At 34.4% G+C, this 16,805-nt stretch overlaps 1 protein-coding gene across 4 annotated transcripts; it reads left to right on the top strand.

Annotated features, from left to right (window-relative positions):
* The first annotated feature begins 431 nt into the window (after nucleotides 1–431).
* On the top strand, nucleotides 432–16,786 carry LOC129792566 (ATP-citrate synthase). Of its 4 annotated transcripts, none has more exons than XM_055831755.1 (11): nucleotides 432–513; nucleotides 818–831; nucleotides 5,528–5,692; nucleotides 8,042–8,418; nucleotides 8,492–9,342; nucleotides 12,126–12,312; nucleotides 12,404–13,483; nucleotides 13,552–13,705; nucleotides 14,560–14,664; nucleotides 14,741–14,976; nucleotides 15,046–16,786. In XM_055831755.1, the coding sequence occupies exons 3-11, from the start codon at nucleotides 5,537–5,539 to the stop codon at nucleotides 15,212–15,214; spliced, it is 3,315 nt and encodes a 1,104-aa protein (XP_055687730.1). In that variant the 5' UTR covers nucleotides 432–513; nucleotides 818–831; nucleotides 5,528–5,536; the 3' UTR covers nucleotides 15,215–16,786. The 4 variants fall into 4 exon arrangements, with proteins under 4 accessions (XP_055687730.1, XP_055687728.1, XP_055687731.1 ...); XM_055831754.1 differs by having other exon boundaries at nucleotides 466–709; XM_055831753.1 differs by having other exon boundaries at nucleotides 459–831.
* Nucleotides 16,787–16,805: the final 19 nt, after the last annotated feature.

Genomic DNA, 16,805 nt, shown 5'->3' with positions numbered 1-16,805 from the left:
ATTCTCGCTCAATTATTACCCCCTGGTTTTTTATAGCTATAAAATTGTTTTTTCTCTAATTATACTTTCTAATTTTCAATTAATATTCTTTTACAGCTCCAAAAAATCTATGAGCTCTATGAGAATATTTCAAAGTGTTTAGAATACAATTTAATTTTACATCAAGAACACCAATCTGAAAAAAAACATGCTAAATAGTAAATTGAACAGAATTTCCTGTTCAGTGACAATCCGAGACAACAGCAATTCAATTGTCCTCCGAAATAGATAATCACGTGGTGTTCAATGTTTATCGGACGCCCTGATTGATTACTTGGCGGGAAAATAAGATTGCGTTTTCTTGATTTTCTTACGAAATGAAATGGAATTCTCCACTGGAAAAGTGAATGGGAATTCTTGTGGCGATTCGTTAATGGGACAAATGACATGATGACATTTGTGATTTTCGTTTCCAGTTTAATCGTCCATCCTGCGAGTGAAGTGATTGTTCATTCAATCTGGACTTCGTGTTTGGTATGTGAAAATGTTGTCTTTTTAGAAGAAGAAGTATACGTGAGTGTAGGGAAATCATTGCAGTAAAAGTTGCAGTTATTATTCACCCAAGTTTCGCTTTTTATATCCCGACAAACGTCCAAATTGTATAGTTCGGATTTTCTCTTGTACCTTTGATAAGCAGTGGCGTACTGTAGATTTTTTTGCGTGAAAAAAAGTTAATCAATTTCCTCGTGTATTTGTTAATTAATTTACGTGACGTCTTCTTTCCTTTCCTTTTCATACATCACGTCGCTGAAATTGATCTGCACCTCTGGATAAGCAGAAGGAGTATCAAAGGTGAGTGATTTTCTTAATAATAATTTTTATGTTTTTCATTTTAATATTTTATTGAAGTAGGTAAAGATAAGAAAGTGGCCTGTTCCCACAGACGATTGCATTTCTTCCCATTTTCTCTCTTTTCTCTTTCACTTCTTGGGTGGTCTTGTGTGGGTGTTTTAAAGGTTTTTCATTCATTTCTTGCGGTCTCCCTAAAATTTTGGTCAATGTGACACGGGGTGATAGGTCAAGAGGATCAATGAATTTCGCAATATTTTCTCGTATTTACTCCTTTTCTCGTATTCTAAGCAAACTTAATTTTTTACGCGATTTATAAATAGATTGCATCGTGTTATCGTAATTTTATGAGTCTCTTAATACATTATAAAATTTTAATAATATTAAGGCATTCAATGTTCAACCAGAAATATTCCGCATGTGTTTCCGTTTTGCTCTGCTATTAATTTTTTATTAAGAACATTCTCTAAGCTCTCTAAACTGGACAGTGATAGCACTCACATGTCCATAAAAATTAAAGAAATTCACATTATATAAATTATTCAACACATGCGCGGGTTTTTAAAAGAACTCTGGAGGAATTCTACTTAAATTTAGAAATTCCAAAAAAAACATAAAAATTGTTGATTTAAAAATAAAAATATAATTTTGGTTTATGATTTTGATTTTGAGGCTTCATCACGGTGATTCACACCAATCGGATGATTTTACGGGGGAGCCGCACCTTTCATTTGCGGATCGTTTCAGATAGCGGCGAGTTAATTCAATTTATATTGCATCAACTCAAGATTATTGAGAGGTAGTTTAAACTCGTCATAGAGATGATTTAAAATTGCTAAACTTAGGTTTAATGCCTCTTACTCCTACGTTTTAAGAGTCAAGTTCATAGTGAAATAATTTTATGAATTTATGTAAGATATTCAAGATTAAGGAATTAGATTAGATTTATTGAGGCAATTATAATATTATTCGGACTCGTTTTAACTTAACCTACTTAACAGACAAATCCTAAAAATCTTTTAAAGGTCAACAAGGTCAAAAATCAGTAGATTCTTACATGATTCCTATCAGATTTTGTATATACACTACCCTAAAAAAGTTTCCGGGCAAGCAAAAATGGGGTATTTTTGAAGGCAAATTTCAAGTGGCTATATCTCCGGCTGTGGTCAACCGATTTTCAAAAATTTATTAGTTTTGAAAAGGTACAGTTCTCACCTTTCCAAAACTGGTAAATTTTTGAAAATCGGTTAACCCGTTATTTATTGGCAACCATTTTGGTAAAGCTAGGAAAAAGCCTATTTTTCACGATTTCACAAATTTTGACTTTGACCTCTTGCATCTCGGCCGCCAGTGCACCGATTTTGATGAATAGATAGTCGTTGGAAAGGTAATTTAATTCCCTTTCCAGATCTGCTAAATTTTTGAAAATCGGTCAAGCGGTTCGGTTGTAACAGTCATTCTAGTGAACTATAGTGAAAAAATACACTTTTGACTATATCTCAGCTTAGGGTTGACCGATTTGGACAAACTCGGATTCAAATGGTAGCTAATAATGCCCTCTAACTTTTAAAAAAAATTTCATCCCGATCCGTCACGTGGTTCTTTTTTAATGTTTTTTTATGTGACCCCCTTATGTTACAAAAAGTGTACCATAACTTCATTCGCTTCCCAGATTTTTTTATAAGTTACACCTGGCTCAAATTTCATCAGAATTAATAGTAGACATTATCATCTAACTTTTAAAAAAAAATTCACTCAAATCCATCAAGGGGTTCTCCTGAAATGTCAATTTTTGTGAAGCTATGCGCTTAGGCTTAAAATTGAATAAAATAGAATTAAAAAAAAAAATGCTAAAATTGTTAAAAAATTGTAAAATGTTAAAAATGGAACGTCAAGGTTTTTAAAAGACCGTCATACGTTTAAATATACACACTTCAAATGCTATGAAAGAAATGTCAAACGTTAGAACCGAATTGACGAACATTTGAAAAGAAGCGGAAAATGATAAAAAGTTACGTTAAACCCTCGGTCAAACCTTAGAGTAAAAGGAGTCGTTATTACTTTGAAAATATACTTAGGTATGAATTTTGACGTTTCTAACGTTAAACGTTAGAATTTTAGAAACAAATAGTCAAAAATTGCTAATTCAATGTAATAGCCCTTTAGATTTTTCAAACATCGCTTATCTCAGCATTGAGTAGATTTTTTTAAACAATTTGTAATGTTTAAAAGTAAAAAAAAAGATGTAATGTTAAAAAAAATACCTCTTGAAAGGATCTCTGACTACGCTCCTTTTGTTACACTGTAAAACATCTACAATGCAATATCTTCCAACCAACTGATACTCCAACTAACTCCTTAATCCAAATTGGAAAAAATTACAAATTGTCCTTGAAAAATCCCATTAAGATAAGGAATTCTAAATCTATAAGAATAGTATTTAATATCGTTTGTAAATGTGCGAACTTTCCTATGAGAAATTGAAAATCTAATGGAGCACGTGATGCTTGTAATTTATGATGTTAATATAATCAGTTGTTGTGCCGCATTGAATCATGCCAAAGTCAATGTCTTACGATTGCGACTTGAACAAGAAATTCGTGGCCTTAGTAACATTGAAAATTTACCCTCTCACTCGTTATATGCATGTTTTTTCGTCTATTTCGGAGGCATAAAGTTGTTATCACATTGTTGCATGAATTTCCTAATCATATATTGAGCATTTCTGTCTATAAATCGGCACAGACATTATTGCGATCACTACCGCATTAAATTGGATTACATAAATAATAAGATTGAGCCTATTCTCTCTGTGTTAACAATTCATATGACCTCTAATTGACTGTGAGGTTCATTACTTATTTATTGATGTACCTCTTCATGAGATTTTTCATCTTTTCATATTCAATTTACAAATATAGGTACCTACATAATGTAAATAATAAATCAGTGACGAAATAACATCAATGACTCTTCTTACAAGAGTTTTAAGATTTACGTCAATCTCTATGTTTTTTCTGATGTCATAGAAATATGTTTTTTTTCTCGCATTTATTATTTTTAACGTAAATCAATAATAAATGTACAATTCACAGTTGCCATGAAAAGTTTACGGACAGAACCTTTTTTCTTTTTCAAAATGAGCATCAAAAAATAATCTAAATCAAATAAATCAATCATTTGTTGTAGCAGCTTTGTTGTAAATTTAAATAAATCGTGAATCGTGATTAAATACCTTTTTTTAACCTAGTCTAAGGTGTTATTGAAAGAAGAAAATTCTTGTACTACTTTAAAAGTAAAAGTGTAAGAATTACCCCAAGGCCTCTTTCAATTGTACTCATTGTTGTAAAAGTAGAAAAATTCGTGTCTTGCGTCATTTGAAATATATATACCTGTTCCTAAGTAAAGTTGTAACAACTGCATGTACTACATTTATTGACAATTCCTTTCTTTATTATTAAATTTCATTCCGGATATTAACCTTTGAAATGTTAAAAACGAAGCTTTTTTAACCCTTCTCTCTCTTATTAATAAAATAATGATTTATTAAAAAAAAACCCTCAAAAATGGAAGAATAATTGACTTTCCAAGCAAAATTTCCGCTTAACCGTTCATTTTATGGAGACGATAAAATTGATAAATATTTGTCTGAGAAAGTTTTTTTACCTACATCATCAACTTTCTCTCCTCGCGAGGTCAGACGACGAAATAAAGAAATGAATTTCATTTGGAATAAAAAGTAACGCACACAGTTATATTAATACTGGCGTACATGTATGTATGAATATATAGGATCCATGTAGTATGTGAGCGTATATGATTAGGTAATACCTAACCGGTAAAAACGTGGATTAATCTCTACAGAGATATTCATAATGTTCACAATCAAGTGATAACAATTGACCTCAAAAATATAGTGATGTCCCCTTGAATAACTTCTCGCGAAAGGCGCAACTCGAATTAAATATTTCTCATCATATATACAATTGAAAGCCTTTTTTTATTTTAATCTACAGCAAAAATTATTAAGTGATACTCTTGGAAATTGCCTGTTAATATGTTGAAGAAAAAAAATTAAACAGAAACGTCTTAATTTAAAATTCATATTCTATTATTGTTATGCTTTTGTGTCATTTCGGAGTTGAGAAATATTTCTCTTTTGCATTACAATTAATTGTATTGGGCACCATTGACCTCAAAAAGAATTTTTTTAAGCATTTATTTCATATCTTTTAGAAGATATCTATTTATAGCTATATACATAATGTACCTATTTGTTGCTTTGCGGGTGTTCAAAAATTGCCTTTGATTCAAATTTTTTTGCCGCTAAGTTCTAAATTTTCTCCACATTTTCTTTTTCACCATACAAATTCACCATCTTTGCTATCTCGCCTGGGATACGTGCCAAATTCAAATTAATATTTCTTATGTATTTGAATATTAATTGATCAATTTATTTACTTGTCTTAACAGTTAATTTATAAGTAAAATTAAATGCTAAAATGAATAGAAATCAGTTTTTTTTTAAAGTTGCCCCGTCTGACGGTACCTTTTGTTAGTCTCAAACGAAATTAATTCCGCGAAAACTTCTTTCAAACTGTAAAATAAATATTAATATGTTGTTTTATGAGTTAGGTATAATGTTGCGCGTATCAAGCACACTAAAAAGTGTCGTTTTGTTGTTTCTTTTTTCTTTTAGTTTTAAAAAATGTCAGCAAAGGCCATCAGGGAAGCTTCTGGAAAGGAGCTAATTAACAAATATCTGGCACCAGGTTCCAATGCAGCTAAATGTAATTTTGTGTCTGTGGATGAGACAACAGATTGGGATAATTTAATTGCCTGCAATCCATGGCTTAAGACGATGGTAAGTTTTGGAATTTTCCCTTTTTTCTTTAGATGCAATATGATGAAAATTCATCGGAAAAAAAAAAGAAAAACATTCTCACGCTATCGGGACTATTGTTCCCTATATAAGCCCATTTAAATTACGAGCTTTGTTATCTTTTGTAAAATGGGAAATAGATTTTCTTTTATTGATTTGCCAATTTCTTTTTCGCAATACATTCATAATTCAAATGAATCACAATTTGTAGAGTAAATTGGCTAACAGTGACTGATAAAAATTCATTTTACAAGAAATAGTTCAATTACTTTCTGACAAAGTAATACATTGCAAATATTTTTTCTTTAAACATGATTAACTTTTAGCCTTATACAAAAAGTTACTATGCGTGGTTTTTAAGATAATCACAGCTTATTAAAAAAATAAAATGAGATGAATTTTGTTGCTGGGGACAGACTTCATGAATTTCTCAAAGAAATTCAATGAATAAAGTAAAAAATGTTTACATAAAATTTACATAATTTGTATTCATTCTATTAGTTTTGGATTTACGTAATAATAGACGTTCTGGGTTTATTCAAAACAATTTTGTAGAATTTTGCCAATAGAAAGTGTCTGAAAGATATTTTTTGCTGTGTTTTTCCGGAAAGCTTCAGAATGTTATTGGGGTAATAATTATCTTCGGGGGGAGTAGTCAAATAAAAGACGCTGTTTATATCAGCGACGCGCAGGCCCTAACACAATAATAAATAGAGTATCCTTTGATAGAATCTCGGGAGAATTTTGGGTCTAGGTCCGTTAGTGATTGTGAACTTTCTGGAAGCCTTCTTCGTTGTCTTTTTGGTCTTTTTGTCATGGACATTTTTTCTCAGCTTTCTTCTGACTTCGGTTATATATCCACTCCAAGCCCTTTTCCATTCTTTTACTGATCTTAACGGGGGACCTGCTGCATTAAGTTTCATAGCAAGAATTCACAAATCTTGAAAAGCATTTTCACTGTAGTTTAGCCCTTTAGCTTCTTCGGTTGCATCATTGAAGTCTTACCTCTCCACAATAAGTTTAGCTACAGTTTACCGTTAAAGATTAAATGTATATAAAGGCTCGTATTCAGCGACCAAGAAATCCTTGAATTTTCAAGAATTTGTTCTGAAATTTCAAGGATTTCAAGGATTTCTTGGTCGCTGAATACGGCCCAATAATTTAGTTGAATAGAATTCTAAAAGAAACTTTTCAGTAAAATAGTAGGTAGATTATGTGGTCAGAATTATTTTAGAAATAGGCCTGTAGTTTCCCGGGACTTTCTGTCACCTTTTTTATGGATGGGAACAATTACCGCAGTTTTGAGGTCTTCCGGGAAAACGCCAGCCTCAAAACATCCCCTTCTATAGGTTCTCAGTCACCTATGCTAGGTTCTCCTTTGAATCATTAGACATTTTAGCTCTGATTTCTGTCTTTATTCTCAGTCAAAATGTTAACTGAGGTGATTTGTCTGTTTAGAAAATACTTTGTACTTTTATTTGGCTACTTGATATTTTCTTATAAAGTGTGCTTCCAGCACATATATTTTCAAATCTATGTATATTTTCTTGCTTAATTCTTCACTAGAGTCTCCACGAGCTTCTTGATTGACTTCTCATACAAAAATAGCTCTTTTACCTACACATAAGTTCTTCTTATTCTTTTAGCTTACAAATTCAAGTTTAAAATCTAACAGTAGGTATACTCCTTCTTTTATGACTTGAGTCTGATTTATCGGGTTTACGTTTAGTAGCTTCTTAGGCATTCTTTTGGTCAGCATCCTATGACTATAGCCTAGTCTTGTTAGAGGCTGTTGTTAGTGGATTTTTGTAAAGATCTTTCAGTTCATCATTTGTCCAAATGCGGAATAAATTTTCACCTTCAACCTCAACTCTATTTTTATTTCTCCATTCTATTTTTATACAAAAATAATTCTAAATTTATTCATAATGCCTTAAGTAAAAACTTTATACCTCTATTTAGGTACTACAAATACAATATTTTTGCTTGTAAAATAAAACAATTTGTTGTTTAACAACAATAAGCTTCCTTAAACGGTTTAATTTTGGGTAGGCTAGCTATTCATCTTGTGAAGTCTATATTGAAAAGTTAATGAAGAAAATGTTTTCTTTTTTTTTGTAACATTTCCGTGACTTGTGGCACGATAGCATACATAATGCTTTTTTTTTGTAATAGAAGATAAGATAACATTTGTGAAGAAGAATATTGCATAAGGAAGATCAGTAATACGTTTGACCTAGTAACGTTGCATGATGATAGTATGGTGTGACATGGAGTGTTAGAGGTCATTAAAAAGAAAAGGAACGTAAGAGTAATGTGTATGTATTGCAGCCTCTTGTCGCAAAACCTGATCAGCTGATAAAGCGGCGTGGAAAGTTGGGTCTTATCACGGTGAATAAGAACATTAAGGAAGTAAAGGAATGGATTACTGCGAGGATGGGAAAGGAGCAAACGATTGGCGTTACGGTGGGGACGCTCAGGAATTTCATCATTGAACCCTTTCTTCCGCACAAAGATGATCAGGAGGCCTATGTGTGCATCTACTCACATAGATCCGCCGATACGATCCTCTTCTATCACCAAGGGGGCGTTGATATTGGCGATGTAGATGCTAAGGCGCTCAAATTAGACATTCCCGTAGGGCATGCTACTACAGCAGAGGAAATTGAGCGTGTACTACTAAAGGAAATTGCTCCTACAAAGAAAAAGTAAAAGAAAAATCTAAAATTTCCACGGAAAAGGGGGAACGTTGGTTAATATATTTGTTTTTTCTTGCAATAGATTCGTAGCCAATTTTGTGTACAATCTCTACCAATTGTACGTGGATTTGTATTTCACATATTTGGAGATAAATCCTCTCGTGGTGACTGATGAGCAGATTTACATTTTGGATTTGGCAGCAAAATTGGATTCAACTGCTGATTTTATTTGCCGCCAAAAGTGGGGAAATATAGATTATCCTCCACCATTTGGTCGCGATGCCTATCCTGAGGAGGCATACATTGCTGATCTTGACGCCAAGAGTGGGGCTTCCCTCAAGCTGACCATCCTCAATCGAAATGGAAGGATTTGGACAATGGTTGCTGGTGGGGGTGCAAGTGTGATCTATTCAGATACAATTTGCGACTTGGGTGGAGCGAGTGAATTGGCAAACTATGGTGAATACAGTGGGGCACCGTCTGAGCAGCAAACGTATGAGTATGCCAAGACAATCCTAACCCTTATGACGTCCTCGCCGAAGCATCCAGAGGGTAAGGTACTGATAACTGGGGGTGGAATTGCCAACTTCACCAATGTGGCTGCAACATTCCGTGGCATTATTAGTGCCCTGCGTGAATTTCAACCACGTCTTGTGGAGCACAATGTATCAATTTTCGTACGACGTGCTGGACCGAATTATCAGGAAGGTTTGCGAAAGATGCGTGAGATTGGCAAGAGTCTTGGCATTCCACTTCATGTTTTTGGCCCCGAAACTCACATGACGGCTATATGTGGCATGGCGCTCAATAAGAAACCCATCCCGCAAGCTTGCAATGTCAACTTTGCCACGGCTAATTTCCTCTTACCCGGTGGGCAGCAGCAACAGGAAGCGCTAAAACAACAAAATCAAACCCTGGAGAAGGATAGTAGTGGTAAGTCGGGTTTGTCACTAATCACACACTGTGTTCCTCACAAAAAAACATTTGTACTAAACATACCTTGCAGATACATTATCACACAAAACATCAAAAGGCTTTTCGGTGCTTTAAAATCATTTTATTGTGTGGAAATTGCAAAAGAAGAATTTTAAAATTGAATGAAAAATTTGGATTTTTTTCTTATTTTTTTTTTTTTAATATTATTTCATCATTCACTAATTTCTAAGGGGAATGTGGCCGAATTCGGATCTCTTACATCCTTTTTTAAATCCGCTATTACTTTAAACTTATAAAACTTTAAATGCGGAAAAATATGAGAGTAAAATAAGCATTAAATGGGCTTTAAAATGATACCTTTAAGAATATTGCTTTTTATTTTACACCATATTTTCTATCATTCTGCACGGACCTTTGAAAGTCCGAATTGGGTCACGTTCCCCTATACATTGCATTGGGAATTAAATCAGAGAAGAGCTTAACAAAAAAAGCTCAAAATACCGTATTTCAAAAAAGAATTTGATTAAGGTTAAATCCTAAATTAAAGTAAAATTAAAGTCTTAATTCAGACCACTTTAGAAATGTGGAAGAAGAAAAAGGGGTCAGTTTTGGGACTTCCGATATTCTTTTGAGCCCAATTTGATCAAAATCGGTCAAGCCGTTTTCGAATTATGACCAATTTTCGATAAAAAATTGTGGAGGTCATATTGGCTAAACCGGCTAAACGGCCTAACCGATTTTCGATTTTGAGCTATCGTTGAAAAGGTCTTAAACATCTCTACAACATAACATAATTTCAGTCTTCTAACTTTTTTTAGGAACTCAGATAGAGGCAAATTAGAATTTGGGAGTGTTTTAGAATAGCGGTTTTAACTACTTAATCGAATGTCTTCCGGTTGATATTGTTACGAATTGCTCCGTATTTCGTCCCCTTGGCGAATCTTCCCGAATGGAACCGACAGTGAAAACGCAGGGAATTCCTCTTGTATAAATTTATTTAAAAGAAATTCCCTCCACCGCGTTTTATTACACGCCCTTTCGTGGGCGGCTGTGCTTCGTCTCCCTCTCGCGAGCGCTGCTGGTTCGGCTCCTTCCCACACGACAAGGGCTTTCGCTCGGCCTCCGCTCGGCTCCGGCACGGCTCCGCCCCAATATGACAAGGGCTTTCGCTCGGCCTCCGCTCGGCTCCGGCACGGCTCCGCCCGAGTGGTGTGTCGGTACTGCTGCTGCTGTTGCCTTCCTTCGGGGGCGGCTCGCTCGGCTATGTCGGCGAGCTGAGCCCGTCTTCCTCGTCTTGGCTTCCTTCTTCGGCCCACTTCGGGGTACAATGGCTTCGTGCCCTTCGTCCACTCGGGGACGGAACTTCGGGTCCCACTTCGGCTTCGGCCGATGGCTATGTGGGCTCGGCTGGCTGGCTCTCGCTCGGCAAATGCTCGGCTCTCGCTCAGCTTATATCGGGCTTCAGCCCGCACCAGCTTATCGCTCGGCTCTCGCTCGGCTCTCGCTAATAAATAGCGTTTTCGCTCGGCTCTCGCTCGGCTCTGCTGGGAGAATTTCGCGGATGCTCGCTTGACTTAGGCAGATGTGTTCTGCTGCAATGCTCACACCGGAATGATGCTGCTGCTGCAACGCAGCGGTATTTATAACCCACGCTGCATGCTCGGCCACTCTCGGTGCTCTTTCGTATCTCTCGCGTGCGACTCTCGTCGATCAACTCCCGAGCGCAATTTTCGGGGTTCTTTCGTGTCGCTTGCCGAGTATCTTCCGCTTAGGGGCACGAGTGCGCCTTTGCGGGTATTTGTTGTCGGTGATTTTCGTGGGGCTTTCACAACTTAATTTTCCGGGCGTAACAATATTAAAATTTTGCGTTTTAACGCAAATCTGTGTCCGTAAGAAATACAGTTAAAATAGAAATATTGTCTCTGGCTATAGTCGAAATATTTTAAATATTTTTACAGATAACTAAAAATCTTACAACTTGCGCATTGTAAGAAAAGAATAGAATAGATACTTGATACGAATTTTTGTTTCTTTCTTTACAATTCGTCAGTAAGAATTTTGGTTTTCTGGGGAAAATCTTACACGATTTAGGCAATTTCTTCCTTTCTTTAAAGTTCTTACTGACTGTTTTCTGGAACAACTAATTGTTTGTTCTTTTTATAGAACGACAAAAGAACAATTTAAATACTCCATTTGTCAAAATCTTACAACAAACTTTTAAGCTAATTATAAAAGAAAAGAAAAGATTTTTATCAGAATCTACCCATAAATCGAATATTTCTCTTCTTTTATACATTACTTGAGTTCTATAAATTTTTGAATTATTTTCAAACCTTTCTAAAAATCAAAAAAGTTTTAAAGCAAAGGAGTTTATTCGTTTCTATTGTAATAGTTCATTCGAGGAATCAATTTGGACACGGATTATTTTGTAGAAAATCAAATACACCTAAAATACAATTTTTCCCAGAGCTTTTAACGAAATCTTTTCGAAATTTTCTTTTAGTTTTTTTTTTTAATTGTAATTTATGCTAAAAGATCGGATCAATATAATTTTTTTTTATGTGGAGCACCGAAAGTAACACAAAATTGGAAGTTTTATCAATGTATAACAATTTAACACAATAATGTAAACACGGATGAATCTCCTGGCAGGATAGTGAATGTTCCTGGCCAGAGCATCTTTGGGCGTGCATTTCACATTGTATTTTTCTCTTCCTCCTCACGCACCATCATCATCGTACGTGTGCCACACACATTTGCCATTGTGAATGAATGTCCAGTGACATCCGCATGCCAGACGCCTTTCGAAGCTGATTTACATAATTTTTCTGCAGGCGCCTTCTCAACCACATCCGTGGTGGATGGCGTACGTGGTGGTAAGATGTTCTCCAAAACAACCAAAGCAATTGTTTGGGGAATGCAGACAAGAGCCGTTCAATCGATGCTTGATTTTGATTTTATCTGTAGGTAAGTTGGTTTTAAGGAAGCTCCCTCCTGTAAGCATAGGAAATTAGACAAGAACAGGTGGTAATTGAGATTTTTTTTTCACAAATTTAAGACGTGAAGAACCATCTGTTGTTGCCATGGTTTATCCCTTCACGGGGGATCATAAGCAAAAATTCTACTGGGGTCACAAGGAGATTCTCATTCCTGTCTACAAGAAAATGTCCGATGCCATGACAAAGCACAAGGAAGCTGATGTCCTTGTGAATTTTGCCTCATTGCGTAGTGCATACGAGAGTACAGTTGAAGTTCTGGAGTATCCACAAATTCGCACAGTGGCCATCATTGCTGAGGGTATCCCGGAGAATATGACGCGGAAGTTAATTGTAATGGCTCAAGAGAAGGGGGTTTCAATTATTGGTCCTGCAACGGTGGGAGGTGTGAAGCCAGGTTGTTTCAAGATTGGCAACACGGGTGGTATGTTGGACAACATTCTCCACTCTAAGCTATATCGTCCTGGCAGTGTAGCTTACGTGTCACGATCTGGTGGGATGTCCAATGAGTTGAATAACATCATATCCAAAGCTACTGATGGTGTAGCTGAAGGTGTAGCAATTGGGGGTGATCGCTACCCTGGAACAACCTTTATGGATCACATTTTGCGATATCAAGCAGATCCGGATATTAAGATGATTGTTCTCCTGGGTGAAGTTGGTGGTGTTGAGGAGTACGAAGTTTGTCAGTCCCTCCGTGAGAAGCGCGTAACAAAGCCCCTGATTGCTTGGTGCATTGGCACGTGTGCTGGTATGTTTAAATCTGAAGTACAATTCGGACATGCGGGATCTTGTGCAAATTCCGAAAGAGAAACCGCCTCGACTAAGAACAAAGCTCTCAAGGAGGCTGGAGCCTATGTACCAGCATCATTTGACACTTTGGGCGATCTCATTGGTAATGTGTACACAGAACTTGTCAAGAAAGGCTACATTGTACCCGTGCAGGAAGTTCCACCACCTACAGTACCCATGGACTACTCATGGGCTAGAGAATTAGGACTAATCCGCAAACCTGCATCCTTCATGACTTCCATCTGTGACGAACGTGGGCAGGAGCTTCTCTACGCAGGAATGCCAATCAGTGATGTGTTGAATAAAAATGTAGGCATCGGTGGAGTTATCTCACTTCTGTGGTTCCAAAAGTAAGTTTATTTATTTTTTCTTTTGATCTCAGATTAATTTAAACTTTATTTACTTTTTGTTTGTTTAGGTGTCTCCCACCCTATGTTTGCAAATTCTTTGAGATGTGCTTAATGGTCACAGCTGATCATGGACCTGCCGTTTCGGGTGCACATAACACGATTGTTTGTGCTCGAGCTGGAAAGGATTTAGTCTCATCACTCGTTAGTGGACTGCTTACTATCGTAAGTACTTAACTTTGTATCATTTTTTTTTGAATTTGTCAACTATAGAAGGTTAATTGAGATTAGGATCTAATTGACTTAGTTTAGTTTAGTACATTTCTTATGCAGGATTAAAGTTTTTTAGAACGGGTTTAATGTTTTAGCGTAAGGTAAAGCTAAGTCAGAGCTAAAGACATTTTTAATTATTATTTTTTTTTTAAAATAATTCTGAAATTCATTCAGTTCCGATTTAGGCGGAACTAACATTCAAATGTTAGAAGCCAGAAAAAAACTTATAATAAGCTTAATAAACTTATGTCTAGTCTAAAAAATTAGGCCAAGTTTCAAAAAATAATACCTGACTATACGAAACTTATTCTTGCCTTAAGAAATTTACATTTAGCTTTAAAAAACTTAGGTCTAGCTTCAAGAGCTAAGACCTGATTTTACGAAACTTACGAATAGCTAAAAATCTTACATGTAGCTTAAAAAACTTAACCTAGGTCCAGACTAAAGAACTTATACCTAGCTTAAAAATAATAACGTCTGGCATTACGAAACTTCGCCAAGCTTAAAAAAAATCTCCGCCCGAATTAAGAAACTTTACCAAGTTTAAAAAATCGAAGCTCAGCTTCAAAAAAATCAAAAAAAAATCTAATCTTTCGAAAATTTCATTTACTTAAAAAAACTTAAGTCTTGTCTAAACAAGTTAGGCCTAATTAAAAGATTAAAATTAAACCTAACTTGAAAAAACTTACACCTAGTTTTAAACACAGAAGTCTGATCTTACGAAACATAGGTACTCATAATTTTGATAAAACTAACACCTTAGTCTTAAAGAACTCAGGCTCAGTTAAAGAAACTTCTTCTTGTAGGGAGATCGTTTTGGTGGTGCTCTCGATGGGGCTGCAAGGCAATTTTCCGAGGCATATGATTCAAATCTCCATCCAATGGAATTTGTTAATGCAATGAGAAAGAAGGTAACAATATTGAGCTCAATTATTCTTTTTTAAAGTTTATTCTTCTTAACAAAATATGATTTTGTGGCTTTTTTAGGGTTTGCTAATCATGGGCATTGGGCATCGTGTAAAGTCCATCAATAATCCAGATATTCGTGTGAAAATTATCAAGGAGTTTGTTATGGAGAATTTCCCAGCAAAGCCCCTTCTTGAGTACGCTTTGGAGGTGGAGAAGATCACGACGAGCAAAAAACCTAATTTGATTTTGAACGTTGATGGTGTCATTGCAACATCTTTTGTGGATATGTTGAGAAATTGTGGATCCTTTACGAGGTAAATTAGAATAATTTTTTCTTGTTATTCTTGCATTCTAACTGACTTAAAATTAATTCTTTACTAAAGTGACGAGGCTCAGGAGTACATCAACATCGGTGCTATCAATTCCCTCTTTGTTCTGGGACGTAGTATCGGTTTTATTGGGCATTATATGGATCAGAAGCGTCTTAAGCAAGGGCTTTACCGTCACCCATGGGATGATATCTCATACGTGCTACCAGAACAATTTAACTAAAACAAAAAGGATTTTACTGTGAAAAGAATTCTTCACAGAATCCATCCAAGAATCACGGCAATAGAATTACATAAATCAGAGTCAAGACATTCAGAGTGTAAATTTTTTTTTCGTTAGAAAAGAAGAGAAAATAATTGAAAGGTGTCCATGTAGCACGGAAAAAATCTATATGCTTCAAAAATTATTGGTTAATCTCAAATTAGAAAGCGCACACAACATAAAAATGTTTTTCAATGTAAAAGAGCACAAAGAAAAAAAATATGTTAGAAAGGAGAATTAAAAATTCTTGAAAATGCACAAATTATGAAAAGAAAAATAGAAATTCAATTTTTAATTTTAAGATTTTACTTTCTATATGATTAAATTTTTTCAATCTCAATGAAATCTTTGGAATAAGCAGTAATCAAGATTTTTTTTATAAATAATGCTGTGTTGTCTATATTCTGTGGAAGATTTTTTTTTGTAATAGTGTAATGTATGATTTTTTTTTCCAAAAAATTATATTTGTTTCATTTCGGAGGATTTTTTGTTTAAAAAAAATATTTTCTCATTTATTGTTATTTTAAACTTTATAGACATTTTCAAAAAACAGAGATGTCCAGAGAAAATAAAAATCTCTGCAAGTTCCCTAAATACGATTGTAATTAAAATTAACAAAGAGAATCTCTGAAAAGGGAAGAAAAAAGGCTTGTATTGAAATGTTAGGACTTTCTTTTTTTTTTTTAAGAGAAAATAGGTTTTGTAATTTTTTTTTCATTTTCTTATATGATTTTTTGATACTTTTTATATTGCATTTGCGAGTTTAGAATAAATTTCTGGTCTTTTCTAAGTTGAATAATTCTAACTTATTGCTTTAATAAAATATTGAATTATTTACTATCTACCTATACTTATCTAATGTTATTTTTCTGAGTTTTAAGCGGATGAGGAAGAAAAATTTAAGATCAGAACAAAAATTTTAGAGGCACGAGTAAGACAATCTATTGAACAAAAAAAAGTTAATAAAAAGATCGCATAAAACTTTTGAAAAACGGAATTATTTAAGCGGAAAATCCAATCTTTCTGCTTATGTTTTTTTTTTATGTTAATTCATTACATGTCCATTAAAATAAACTTTTCTTGAAGTTTCCTTAAAAAAAACCTTCAGAATCACTAAAAAATAAATGATAATTTTGGAACAAATGTAAATCAAGTTAATGATAAAAAATAACATTAATAGGGAAAGAAAAGAATGTATTTCTTTATTTTTTTTTACAATATATATTTTCAAAACATCAATTACATTATTTCTGCAACAAAAATTGCACTTGTTAATCAAATTAGGAAGATTACATGGTTTAATCGGATAAATTGTAGATTTTGCACATTCCTAGTATATATTAAAATAAAAGCACAGTTCAAAAAAAAACTACATAATGTATGTTAGAAAACAAAAAAAAATAATGAGAAAAAGATCCGTCAAAGCTAAAAAAAAATGTTAATTGTTGAAAGCAAAAGCTGAATGGAGATAAAAATTTGTCAGAAAGTACATTTATATTTTAACTAAATAAAAAGGATTTGTAGAGAAGAATATCTCATTGTAGTTTTTATT

This window comes from Lutzomyia longipalpis, chromosome 3 (assembly GCF_024334085.1).
Source record: "Lutzomyia longipalpis isolate SR_M1_2022 chromosome 3, ASM2433408v1".
Lineage (NCBI taxonomy): Eukaryota > Metazoa > Arthropoda > Insecta > Diptera > Psychodidae > Lutzomyia > Lutzomyia longipalpis.
This window is presented reverse-complemented; position numbering and strand designations above follow the sequence as displayed.